General features: G+C 38.9%; 1 protein-coding gene across 17 annotated transcripts in view; it reads left to right on the top strand.

Moving 5' to 3' along the window:
- The window catches only part of ECT2L (epithelial cell transforming 2 like), an 81,672-nt gene that overhangs the window by 31,727 nt on the left and 36,330 nt on the right, over positions 1-13,615 (top strand). For 14 of the 17 annotated variants that reach the window (XR_008298308.1, XR_008298309.1, XM_027056760.2 and 11 more), the window contains 6 exons: positions 1,874-2,036; positions 4,851-5,103; positions 5,952-6,120; positions 6,869-7,007; positions 9,244-9,412; positions 13,362-13,490. Coding sequence is in view for 15 of the 17 variants with exons in the window: in XM_027056760.2 (XP_026912561.2) it covers positions 1,874-2,036; positions 4,851-5,103; positions 5,952-6,120; positions 6,869-7,007; positions 9,244-9,412; positions 13,362-13,490 (1,022 nt within the window). In the remaining 2 variants the exon portion in view is untranslated. The remainder of the gene's footprint in view (positions 1-1,873; positions 2,037-4,850; positions 5,104-5,951; positions 6,121-6,868; positions 7,008-9,243; positions 9,413-13,361; positions 13,491-13,615) is intronic. The other 3 variants (XM_053222179.1, XM_053222180.1, XM_053222177.1) reach the window with 2 other exon arrangements.

Here is a 13,615-nt window from a genome sequence, read left to right as displayed (position 1 = left end):
TAGGAAATTAAAGCCAACAACTTCCCAATAGATGAGTTTTTTTTATGAGCAAAATAACTTTCACCAAGATACATAATTTCCTGGTCCAAAAAATAAGACTCAATACATTTTGGAATTGTTAAAATCTAATTAAGTATAAGTTTTAACAACAATGCAATAAAATTTGAGATTAAAAAATATAAAATATCTAGAAAACCCAAAAATATTTATCTAGAAAATCCAAAACTATTTGGAAGTTAACTCACTTATAAAAAACATGTGGTCAAAAAAGAAAACACAAGGGAAATTAGAATATTTCAAATTGAGTGACAATGAAAATACAACACATCTAAATGGCTGAGATGCAGCTCAAGTACAGCTTAGAGGAAAATATATCATTTAAATTCTTACCTCAGAAAAGAAAAAAAAGGATTCAAATTAACTATCTAAATTTCCACCTTAAGAAACTAGAAACAAACTCAAATTACACCCAAAGTAAGTAGAAGTAAAGAAATGATGAGGAGCTGACATCAATAAAATAAAAAATGAAGAGAGAAAATTTATGAAAACAAAAGCTGTTAAAAAAAAATTGAATTTATAAACTCCTGGCAAGAATAAACAAGAAAAAAGAAGAGAAAATTGTCAATATCAGGAATGAAAAAGGTAATGTTGCTATAGATCCTATAAACATTAAAAAGATAAAAGAGAATCAGAGGCTCCCGGGTGGCTCAGTTAAGCATCTGACTCTTGGTTTTGGCTCGGGTCACGATCTCACGATTTCCTTCACTGACTGCGCAGAGCCTGCTTGGGATTCTCTGTCTCCCTCTCTCTGCCCCTCCCCCACTTGTGGTGTCTCTGTCCCTCTCAAAACAATTAAATTAACTTTAAAAAAAGATAAAAGAAAATCATCAACCATTTTATACTAATTAGTTCAACAATTTAAATGGTTGTTTTGCAGATTCCTTGTTTTTAAGCGGTTTTGTGGATTCCACATACATGAATTGAGACAGTTTTACTGCTTCCTTTCCAATATGTATACTAGTTACTTTTTTTCCTGTCTTGTTGAAATGGCTAGGATCTCCGGCGCCTGTTAAATTGAAGGAATGAGAGTGAACATTCTTGGTTTGTTCTTATGTTAGGGGGAAGGCATTAATATTTCACCACTAAGTGTGATGTAGCTACAGGGTTTTATTCTAATAACACCGGGAAGTCATTGTAGGGTTTTACTTGCATGAGTGACATTATCTAATTTACATTAAAAAAACCAAAAACACTTGAGGGGGCGCCTGGCTGTCAGTCTCTGGAACATGTGACTCTTGATCTTAGGTTTGTGAGTTTGAGCCCCACGTTGGGCATAGAGGTTACTTAATGAAAAAAAAAAAAATTAGAAAAAAAAAAAACAACCCTCCACTGCCATGTAGAGAATGGGCTCTCGGAAGAGGAGTGGAATGGGGGAGCCTATCAGAAGGGGTTATTGCAGTTGTGCAGGAGGGAGAAGGAGGAGCTTTGCAGTGGTGATAGCAGTGGAGGTGGAGAGAAAGTGGTTGGATATGAGGGTACATATTTGTAGGGCTGACAGGACTTGCTGATTTATTGAATTTGGAGTAAAGGAAAAGGCAGAAAATCCAGATTTATAACTTAAATAACTATGTTTATTTCAGACCTTTTTCCTGTAGATTTTAGATATTTTTATTACTCACCTTTAGAATGGATCAGTGAAAGTAGATACAGTATTTTTAAAAATCTAGCTGTGTGTTACCTAGGATTTAAGTTTTGTTTTGTTTTTTTATAGTTAGAACATTATAGAAAGAACAATGACCAATAAGTATCCTAGATTTTTGGTCGGTTTTAGATACTAGCATTCTGAACTAAATTTCTGTGTCTTTCTTTGTAGGATTGTCCAAGAGTGGTTTTCAGAAAGGATGCAAATGGCCAAAGTGGATTTCTCTACGGTGTTACCGCGCTTCATTTCTCTATATATCTTTTCCTTTCTGAATCCAAAAGATTTGTGTGCAGCTGCACAAGTCAGCTGGGCCTGGAAGTTTTTAACTGAACAGGTTGACTACTTGTCACTTCCTACCGATAGGGCACAAATAACAGCTGTGTTCTGTAAGGAGACAACTGGGGTAGCTTCCTTCCCTGAAGACAGTAATGGACAGTATTTGAACCATAATTAACTTACCCTTCAGAGCAAACATGGGGAGAAGTTAAATATGATAATTTATTTTGTAAGTGAGCGGATATACACTATTCTAATAATTCGTGTAATTTTAAGAATCTTCAAATACTCAATTTAATTATTTAGAAAACATTTTACCGTGGCTAAAGAAGTCCACTTCTTTCCTGAGAAATTGTAGTTAAGCTTTGGTTATTATATGGTATGATTTTATCCATGATCATTCACCTCGAAAATTGCTGTACAACCACAACCTCATCTGATCCCTCTTTGGCTCACATCTGTTAAAGAATGTAAATCTGGATTTCCAACATCCTCTGCCATTAACTCCGCCTCTGGCTTGTCTCATTTTCTTCTTAAAAGATTTAATGAAATGTAATGGCAGACATACTTGAATACAAGTCAATAACTTACTTCTTTAACGTGTACAAACTTCCCAGAGTGGGCTAGTGTTGAGCTTCTGATCTCAGAAAATACCTAGCTTTCCATGGAGAGGCCACATGCAAAACCAACTGTTGAGTCCTGGGTTTACAGCATTTAAGAACCCAGGCGAGGTGTTGGCATATGTATTGTTTTCTGACTTTTTACTTTTCTATGTTCTTGTATTTAAGGAATATGTCTCGGAAACAGAATGTGGTTGTGGGGAGTTGTTTTTTTAACATTTGACAGTCCCTGGCTTTTAGCTGGGGTCATTCTTCTGTTTACATTTGTGTACATACTGATATATGTAAGCTTAAGTCCACCGTTTCACTATTTACTTTTTGTTTGTTCCTTGTGTTTTATATCTTGTTTCTCTTTTTTCTTTTGGAGTACTTCCATATTTTTCAGATTGTTAATTTTAAATTCTTTAGCTGTTTTCTCCTGGTTGTATTAGAGATTACAGCACTCGTTCTAGGGTGGGTTTTTTTGTTTTTATTATTATTTTTTTTACCACTTCTGAGATAAAGCCAGAAGCTTCGGACCCTGCATCTGCTCCCCTCCTCCCAGTTTCTATGTTACTGTCAAATATTTTAATTTTCTACACACATACACACACACATTTTTTTGGAAGAAGCGGGAAGTTTTATTGTTGCTCCCTTATTGTTGCTCCTTATTTCCTTAGCTGCTTTTACGATTTTTTCCTCCATCTTGTCTTCTGTCTTATGCAATTTTTTTAGGAGGTACCCAGAAATGTGCGTGTGTATGTGTGTTTCTCCTATTTTGTGATTTACGGTAATTTTTTTTTTTTTTCGCATCTGAGATTTTAGTGTCTTTTCTCAGTTTCGAAAAGCTGTCGGAGACGATCCCTTCCTATTCTGCCCCATTTTCTCTCCTTTTCCTCTGTGGTTCCAGTACTTATGTGTTAGACTGACTCACCCGCCCTGCAAGCTTCATGTTCTCTATGTGTCTTTTCCACCTTTCTTGGCTGTCAGTGTTTCAGCCTGCATCTTTCTTCTGGCTTTTTAGTTTACTAATTCTCTCTTGCTGGATTCTAATTTGCTTTTAAAACTGGTCCATTGAGTTTTAAATTTCTGCTATTATGTTTTTCAGTTCTAGAATGCTGATCTGATTATTTTACCAAAATTTCTCACCTAGCTATTTAATTTCCCAGACATATTAATTATAGGGTTGTTTATTTTTTAAGTTCGTGCCCAACAATTACAACGCATGGCTCTCCTGAGGGTCTTACTCTACTTAATAACAGATCATGAAAGACAAAAGGAGAAACAAACAATTCTTGTCCTTTGGTGTGCTTGGTACTTTCAATGGAGTATCAGATATTGGTTATAAGATATTTTTGCAGTCAATAATTTGAGTCTCTGGATGAGGTTATCTTCTTCCAGAGAGAATTTGCTTTTGTTTCTGGCATTTGGTTAGGCTAGGAATAGATGACTTAAATCCAGTCAGAGAAAGAGATTTTTCAAAGCTGGCTTCAGTCTTTGTGATAGTTGTCTAATTCCTTATCCTTGCTGATAAGGATCTCAGCTGAAAGCCTGGCGTGATCACCAAGGCTCTTGCCCTTAGTGAGCCCTGAATTTAATTTTGTTTCCTCTCCTCCTCGTGAGAATACCTAAAATTCTTTTCAGCTTCCCTGTCGTTCAGCCATAACTTTCTGCTTTGCTTCTCAGCCTGAGCTTTCCTTTGGAACTGCCAGATGCCTTGAAATGAAAAGTAATGCCAAATGTTGGGGTCACCTCTCTGGGTTTCCCTTCTCTCTGGGGTCATGGTTACATGAGACGTTGCATTCGTAGCTCTATACGCCTTCAAAGAATTGTTTTATAATATTCTGTCTAGATACTTGACTCAATTAGATCACGTGAAATTTGCTGTTCCCATATATCAAAGCTGGTTGCATACTGGCAAGATCATGTGGTTCAACCAAAAGTGTTCCCAGTGGAAGGTTTGGTCTGAAACAAACTAATACACTATTGCTAGTAGCAGAATTCTCAGAATCTAGGGTAAATCAAATGCTATGGGAGCAAGTGTACAAAGATGACTAATACATATATTCATATGTAACGTATCTTGTCATCAAAGACTACTTTTCTATGGAGTCAGGGATGGTTCTTGTTTGTTAGAGTCAAATTCAGATGACAAGTCAGCGGCACCAGAAATCTCAATGTAAAGAAGTTATCTGTGTACCTGAAACATTATTACTAGGAAACTGTCCTTAAAAATTTCTAGCAAACTCTCGTTCTCATTTCTTTTTCTGTAGGACTGCTTATGGATGCCCAAATGCATTAGGTTTGGGTGGTTTCTGCCCTATACTCCAACAGATAATGAGTATGGTGCTTGGAAGCATCATTACATTGCTTGTGTGTCCAACTTAGATTGGCCAATCCCTAGGGAAGCTACTGCTATGTATGGGACCTTGAATGAACCCAGAAGAGAAGATGAGGAGCTACAGGAGAGACAAAGAGAAAAGCGCCTACGAAAAATAATTTGGGAGAAAATTGCGCTACGTAAAAGTGAGCAGCATTTGAAAACTCTATCTTATCCAACTATTGTAGAAACGAATGGATTTACACACAAATTCCCACAGAGGAGGATAGTTAGGTCTTTCTGGAATAGCATGTGGGTGGCATTCTCTAAAGTATGTTCAGGACAAGTTCTCCCCCCCCCCCCCCCCCGTATATTTCAAGTTCATGAATAAGAAAAAAAAGATTTCAGATGAAATACAGAAAGTCAAGTATCAGTGCCTCCATTATTATTCTGGTTACTCTCGGGTTTAGGAGTTTAGGAAACCAAAAACAGGGAGAGAGAAGAATAACGCAGGCAGAATTGGGACTGGTGACAGAGAGGGAGGAATGAAAATAGGCAGAAGCAGGAAGAATGGCATTAAAAAAAGCAAAGTGGAAAGGGAGGAGGGATAAGACCTACTCTCAGCTAAGCCCTCTGATTTGCACAGTGCACAACAGTCATCGACAAAAGTGATTTGAGTTCTGCCATCTTTTTTTTTTTTTTTTTCACTGACTCACACCCGGTGAGATCCTAACAAATGGGAAGTTACTTGAAGCCAAGAAGAAATGCAGAAATGGACGTGATGCCTATACATTGATTAACTGGTTTTCACAAGAAAAGGGGTGCTGGTTCTCTGAGCTTTGTCTCTTGACCGGACATGACTGGTAACTCACAGCCACAGTGCTGAGACGATAAGAAATCCAAACAGAGTCTGTAGAAAGGGCTACAATTATTGCCATTTGGAGCAGTGCCCTGGTACGGCTTGATTTTTGATGCCTTTATCTAGGTAGACTTGGCTGAGAGAAGCAAGTAAGAACTGAAGTAAACAACTGAGCCGGTGCTATTTGTTTTTCAGAGGAGTTATTTAAAGTTCGACCCCCTTGGGCGAGCGGAACGTGCTGCTCTAGATTGTTAAAATCCAAATGCCAGCCACTTCTGTCCCAGACTGTGAGGGATCGAGTGGGATTACATGAAGCTTTGGAGAAACAGCTTGTTTTGGCATCCTTAGAAGCTTTGCCCAAGCGGTAAGCAAACCTCCGTCTCCTGAAAGCTCAAGACCATCCCATGATACCAAGAATTCATTCTAGAATAATTTAGCTAACACGCAGGGAGCTTGTATAATTATCTGGCTCCTATCCTATGAAACAGCAACAGAAATAACTCTTTAGTCCTCAAGACCAGTGGTCTTTAACATGTTCTCTGAAGAGGGAAATCTGTAACTTTCAAAATAAATTTTATATTTCAAATATTCTTGACCCTACAAAGAGGCTGGACTGTAGGACACGTTCTGTGCAAAGCTATTGAGCAAAAGTAACATTTTTTTTCAGTAATGTTTTTTATGGAATAAGCCTATCCAAATGGGACTGTGGGGGTAAGGGTAAGAGAATAGAGTCATTACTCAGAGAGCTGTGGGGACCAGATGATTTAGGAAATTTTAAATTTCTCAGCTGTTCCTCTTTAAGACGTCATTTTGAACCCCTAAGTATGTCACTATATTCATTCTGAGTGCCCGATAAACGCTAAATAAGTTCCAGAAGACCTTTCCAGTGTCCTTCAAATGCAGGAGGAGAGGCCCAAAGGCCAGCTCCAGCCCCTCCCCACTCAAGAACCCCATTTGCTGCTGTCCCCAAAAACCGCAGGGAGAGACTGAGGTCCTACGGCCACATGCCTTGTTCAGTATGAGTAATGCCCAGACAACATGTCGGTGCTCCAGCATCAAAATCAAATGAATAGAAAATTAAAATTTCACTTCTTCCCCTCTTTTCCCTGTAGAAGCAATGTTTCTGGAAGCCATTCCTATCCTTTGTTATCAAAGAAAACTTGGCATGGTGTTCATAAAAATGATGACAGCGGTTCATATGCTTCCCAGCTCCACATCATATTAATATCATCTCGGATTCCTGCATATGAGGTACAGAGTGTGTTAGGAGGCCTGCCCTTTTTTGAATTGGGTTGTTTGTTTTTTTTTTTCCTTTTTCATCCCCACTAGAGGACGTATGGCAATCTTTTGGCCCCCATGTGTATGAAAAGGATTCATCTTCTGAAAGCAAAACGGTGTAAGTGGAAATTTACAGACCCAAAATACTTTTAAAAATCAGAAGCGATAAAGATACCCATAAATCAAAATTACTTTTAAGAAAGCATGAAAGGCCAAACCACCTTGCAAGTAGTTAAGTGTCCGGTGAATTCTTACTGAATTGAATTTGTTGCACTCAGCCCAAAAAAGAGCAAGGTGATTAAGGATTATTTTAAAACCTCTTTGGAATGCCCAAGGAATTAAATACTATCATGTCACCACCATTTCTCAAAAGAAGAATGTCAGGAATCCTAGTTTGTGACCTATTTAATGAGGTGCCATTAAATTAAAATATGTTCTTTCTCTGGGACACGTGGGGGGCTCAGCCGGTTGAGCGTCCTACTTCAACTCAGGTCATGATCTCACGGTTCGTGAGTTCGAGCCCAAAATCAGCCTCGTTGCTGTCAGCGCAGCGCCTGCTTCGAATCCTCTGTTCCCCCCTCCGCCCCTCCCCCACTTTCTCTCTCGGTCTCTCTTTCTCTCTCAAAAATAGACATAAAAAATGTCCTTTCTATAATGAAGTTATATATTTTAATTTTAATGTGAGTAATAAGAACAATAAAGGAAGCACAAAGAAGACATAGGAAGCACGTATTTTTAGAGATACGTGAGTGTGTGTATTTGTATATACATGTACATATGTATGCATTGATACACAGGGACATATTTGAAGGGATGACACGGGCAGGTTGTATTCATTGGCCTACTTAGAAAGTGTTTTCAAAAAATTGTATTTGTAACAAAATGGTTGCTTTCAAGATATGAAGTCAGTATTCTTTCTGGGCACTGAAAGAAATTGACTCTGATCATTCACAACCGGCCGACTTAGTGAATACACATGAAAGCAAGATCAGAGCTTTGATCTCCAGGTGGGCCCCAGACAGTTTCCCTGATGTTTAATAAGGGGCATCAAGCTGGGCACAAAGGATAACTGGTGATAGAATCTGGGTAAAACAAACAAACGAACAACAAAAACCGGTTAAAAGTGGGTGGTGGGTGGGCTAGATGGGTGATGGGTATTAAGCAGAGCACCTGTGAGGAGCACAGTGTGTCATGTGTAAGTGATGAATCCCGGAAATCTACTCCTGAAACCAATATTGTACTGCATGGTGACTAAAATGTAAAAAATAAAGTAGGTCTATCCTCCTATTTGTCTTCTTTACATAAATCTACGCCATAATTACTTATTTTATTATACATGTGATGGGTGTTTAAGCAAAAAGTAGGTCGTAACCGTGTGGTAGTTCTTTGTTGGGTGGAACTGTGTGACCTTCAGAAAGTGGCATGAGGTTTGCGGGCAAAAAAAAAAAAAATCGTGGACTTGAATGACTTTCCAACATGTCTGCTGCTAATGAATTAACTTTATCACAATGAAAACTTTATTTGGTTGTTGAATTCAAAGCACAGTGGTTTTAATATTTATTTAAATGGGATATATTCAATCAGTCACTATCGATAATTCAAAACTTCATAATTAAGAGGAAAACTTTAAATCTATTTTAAAAGTCCATTGCGAAATCATATGATCTGAATTTTATTATGTTTAAAAGTTGCACATGTCTTTGCACGGGTAGGTACAAAAATAAAAAGACTGGAAGAAAGTAATCTAACTTGTTAATAGTATTTACCCCTGAGGGATGGAATTGTAGGTATACTTAATTTTCTCCTCTTATAATTAGAAAAGAAATGAAATTATTTAAATTTTTTTTTTTTAACATTTATTTATTTTTGAGACAGAGAGAGACAGAGCATGAACGGGGGGAGGGCCAGAGAGAGAGGGAGACACAGAATCTGAAGCAGGCTCCAGGCTCTGAGCTGTCAGCACAGAGCCTGATGCGGGGCTCGAACTCACGGACCGTGAGATCGTGACCTGAGCGAAGTCGGACGCTCAACCGACTGAGCCACCCAGGTGCCCCTGAAATTATTTAAAAAGAAACCAACAAAGGAGAAAGCTTATCTTCCTCCTTCCACAGTTTCTGACAACAAGTCTTTAAAAATCAGAGCGTATTACATACCCATTGTCTTTATTAATAAATATGCTAAAATAATGGGCTCTGTTTTCATTTTCTAGATAGTAGTGGACAGCATTAAGGCAGGTATCATTTCTCTGGTGTATGAACACTGTGGCTTAACCTTGGAGAGCCTGCTTTATCTCATAGAAAAAGCTCTGGATGGACGGAAGGCACAGAGTATGGGGATATTCAGTGAAGGAAACAGCAGAGAAATCAATTTACTCCAAGGTAAGCTGGGAGATTCGAGACAACAACCAACTTTGCAGCAATGCCTACCACATGTATGACCTCCAGAATACTATTTTTCAATTTGCTAACAGAATTGATATCCTAGCTCAAAGGAGTCATAGAGGAGGAGTCCCTCTTATTCAAGAAGGGTCAGCCTTTTGGTTCTATTCAGGCCTTCAACTGATTGGATGAGGCCCACCCACACTGGGGAGAGCTATCTGCTTTACTCAGTCGGCTTATTCAAATGTTAATCTTATTCCCAAACACTCTCACAGACATACCCAAAATTATATTTGACTAAATATCTGGGCACCGGTGGCCCAGTCAAGTTGATACGTAAAATTCATCATCACACCATTAAACAAAAACTTCCCTTGTCCCCCTTATTCCAGCCTCTAGGAACTACCATTATACTTTCTGTTCCTATGAATTTGACTACTTTATGTAGCTCATCTGAAGTGAAATCATACAGTATTTAACTTTGTGACGGGCTTATTTCACTTAACAATGTCATCAAGTTTCATTCATGTTGTAGATTATGAAAGGATTTCCTCCACTTTTTAAGGCTGAATAATATTCCATTGTATATGTGGATCACATTTGGTTTATCCTTTCATTTGTTGATGGACATTTATTTTGTTTCCACTTCTTTGTTTTTGTGAATAGTCCTGTAGTGAACATGAGTATGCAGATATCTCTTTGAGATTCTACTTTAAATTCCTTTGGATATGTATCCACATATGGGAATGCAGAGCCATATGATAGTTTTATTTTTAATCTTTTGAGGAACCTCCATACTATTTCCCACCATTTTATGCTCCCTTGTGCACTGTTGCAGACAGAAAGTGTTCCATTTTCTTCACATCCTCGCCAACACTCGTTGTTTTCTGTGTTTTTGTTTGTTTTTAGTTGATAGTTAACTATCTTAATGGGTTTAAGGTGATATTCATTACGGCTTTGATTTGCATTTGTCTAATGAATCGTGATGTTGAACATTTTTTCATATGCTTATTGGCTATTTGTATATCTTCTTTAGGGAAGTATCTATTGAAGTCCTTTGCCCATTTTCTAATGGGTTTATTTGATATTTTTTATGGAGGTGTAGATACTCTTTATTAGTCTAGATATTGATCTCTTGTCAGATATATGATTTGCAAATATTTTCTCCCATTCCGTATGCTGTCTCGTACTCTGTTTATTATGTTCTTTCATGCACAAAAGTTTTTAAGTTTGATGAAAGTATAGTAATTATAATAGCAGCAAATATCACTAATAGAATGCATTGTACTTCCAAATGGTTTATACCACAAAGGAAAGGATTGACTGGTATCATTAATTTGTTATGGGTCCTCTTTTAAAAATGTTAATGGTGGGGCACCTGCATGGCTCAACTGGTTAAGCCTCGGACTCTTAATTTCAACTCACATCATGATTTCCTGGTTTGTGAGTTCAAGCCCCAAGTCAGGCTCTGCACTGACCATGTGGAGCCCTTGGGGTTCTCTCTCTCTCTCTTCCCTGCTCATGCTCTTTCTCTTTCTCTCTCAAACTAAATACATACATACATACATACATAAACATTTTTTAAAAATGATGATCGTTATCCTTTCCGGGGGGAAGAAGATGACGAGTGTTTTAGAACTAAAGTTTCAGTTTCTAGCCCTCCTTCTACTATAACTTACATTCTTTCCTTGTTATACCTAAGATAGAACTGTTTTAGCATGAAATCTTCCACCTTTGGGCGATGAGGGAAGAAAGGGAATAAGATGGTCAAGGATCTGGCTGGCAGGGAACTCACAACATGGCCAAGCGAATACCTGAATCACCCATAAAACTGCCATCTCTGTGGCTATGTCGCCCAGTGATCTATTCCAGCTGCTAACTCAGGAACGGAGCAGGAAAGCTCTGGCGGGCTGCCGGGGCCCACTGATCCATCTGGGGGAATCCCGGGAGGGCTGCACAAACCGAAAGCATAGCTCCTGGCTGGGTTTGCCAACACTGTTGCTGAACAAATGCAGATAAACTCATGGCAAGAGAAGCCAATCACTCAAGAGACAAGGGTTTGGAAGAAAGAAAGGGAGACATGTATTTTGAGTGCCAGTAGCCAAGGAGAGTTGCAGGCTTGAGCCTAAACAACCGACCTCTCCACCTGCAAGATGGACACTAGAGTTTTACAGAGATGAGCTCCGTGGGGTACGTGCACGAGAGCAGGCAGGGGGCACGTGATCATGAGCTGGGGGTTGGTATGTGCTCAGCTCACAATCACGGGCAGAGAAGGGGACACGTTAGGTGTGGTCTTTAAGGCATTCCATTGCTATCAGGGCTTTTCTGGTCCAATTGGAAGAGTCCAGTCATTGCACAACGTCTTGTCAATGTCTCCAGAAAGTGCAGTGAGAAATAGGCATAATGGGTTTTCTTTGGAGCATGAGTTAAGCAGTCTTGTCTATTTCTGGGTTTAACTGTTGGGGGTCTTTGGTTGAGCAAGAGGGCTTGCTGACAGCTAGAACTCAGCATGCTTGGGACAGGTTTAGTGAATTTTATTATTAACGAAAACAAGCTGCTTTTGGTTTATCTTTACCTTATTTTTGTCTTTTTTTGTTCAGGTTAGCTGTGCCTGGGGCAAGTTACGTTCCACACCTGATTTTATATGCCGCCCCCCCCCCCAAAGTAAAGCATGGCTACTATTCGGGGTTTAAATTTACGATTAATTACATGGCAGCTCTCCTCTAAATGATGGAGAGGTATCAATTGCAAATTTATGCCGTGGCATAGTAGGTTCACCTCTTACAGAATAGAAGAGCCTGTTAGGGTTTTCTAACATCTCAGACTTTTTGTTCTCCAGATGAGACAGGTTTCTAAACTCTGCCTTTTTGTTTTCTTTCTTTAAAAATAAAAAAATAATATATATATATATATATATACATATATATTTAATGTTTATTTATTTACTTTGAGAGAGAGAGAGTGTGAGAGGGACAGAAAACACAATGGGGGGAGGGACAGAGACAGGGAAGAAAGAGCCACTCTGTCAGAGCAGAGCCCCACTTGGAGTTCGATTCCACAAACCGTGAGTTGATGACCAGAGCCAAAATCAAGAATCAGATACTTAACCGACTGAGCCACCAAGGTGCTCCCTTTGTTTTCTTTTTTAAATGTCAATAGTAACATAACAAAATACTTGAAAACGGAAGTTTTTCCCTCTATATAATTGTGGTGTTTCTGCAAGAGCTTTTGCCTTGAAACCAACAACAAAATGAAATCTCTTACTCCAGTGATCTCAACAGGTCCTTCCATTCTGTATCTAGACTTCTCGGTGGAAGGAAGTGAAATGTTGGGATTCTTGCCTGACTTTATTTTCAACTGCCTTCCTGGGACTTCAGAATTCAGAGTCTCCAGGAGTCCCTTAGAAATGGGTCCAAACACATTCTCATTAGTTGAATCATCATATAGAATTCCCAGGAAGTGAGCGTTTCCAGGATGGTTACCATCTCTGGGAACCTTCTGTTCTGACTTCTTTTTTGATTGACAACTGTGAGAAACATTTTAACTTCAGAACTTGGTTGCAAAAATCTCAGGGCTTGACTGACCGTCTACCTTGAACCCTGCTGTGAGCCTGGTAACACACTGCTGCTTTTGGGGTGTATGTACTTTAATTTTGGGGTATATATACTTTACTTTTGGGGTATATATACATTGGAGGCAGAGAGACGATGTCCTAAATCAGAGTGCACAGCGTCCAATAAATTCAGAATGTGAAGGAGATTGTGGCCATGTTGGGGTCCTTTTGTGGCCCCAGTGTGGTGCAGTGCTAAAGGAGAGGCACCCTCCAGACTGGAGTCTTAGGAGCAGATACTGGCTTTTTGAGTTGTGGTTGCTTTTTCACAAACCGCTAAGGGTTTCTATTCCTGATAATGTTACAGACTAAGAGGACATTTTGATTTCTTTTCCTCAGGTTATAAAATTGGTATTAAAAATTTATTGAGGCCTGAAGTGAGAGACTTCTGGGAGAAATTAGGAAGCTACGTGGCTCCTGAACAAGAAGGGGGTCATGTGGACCTCTTTGTACCACTCGGAGCATCCGGTCAGTTTTGAAAGGCGGTGGTCGTGCCTACTTTATAGTGATATTTTGTGGATTTTTGAAATGCCTTCAGTTCGTATGAGTTAGTCCCATGTTCTTCTTTATTTCTTTTTTTCTCTTATACCTCA

Source organism: Acinonyx jubatus, chromosome B2 (assembly GCF_027475565.1).
Source record: "Acinonyx jubatus isolate Ajub_Pintada_27869175 chromosome B2, VMU_Ajub_asm_v1.0, whole genome shotgun sequence".
Classification (NCBI taxonomy): Eukaryota; Metazoa; Chordata; class Mammalia; order Carnivora; family Felidae; genus Acinonyx; species Acinonyx jubatus.
This window is presented reverse-complemented; position numbering and strand designations above follow the sequence as displayed.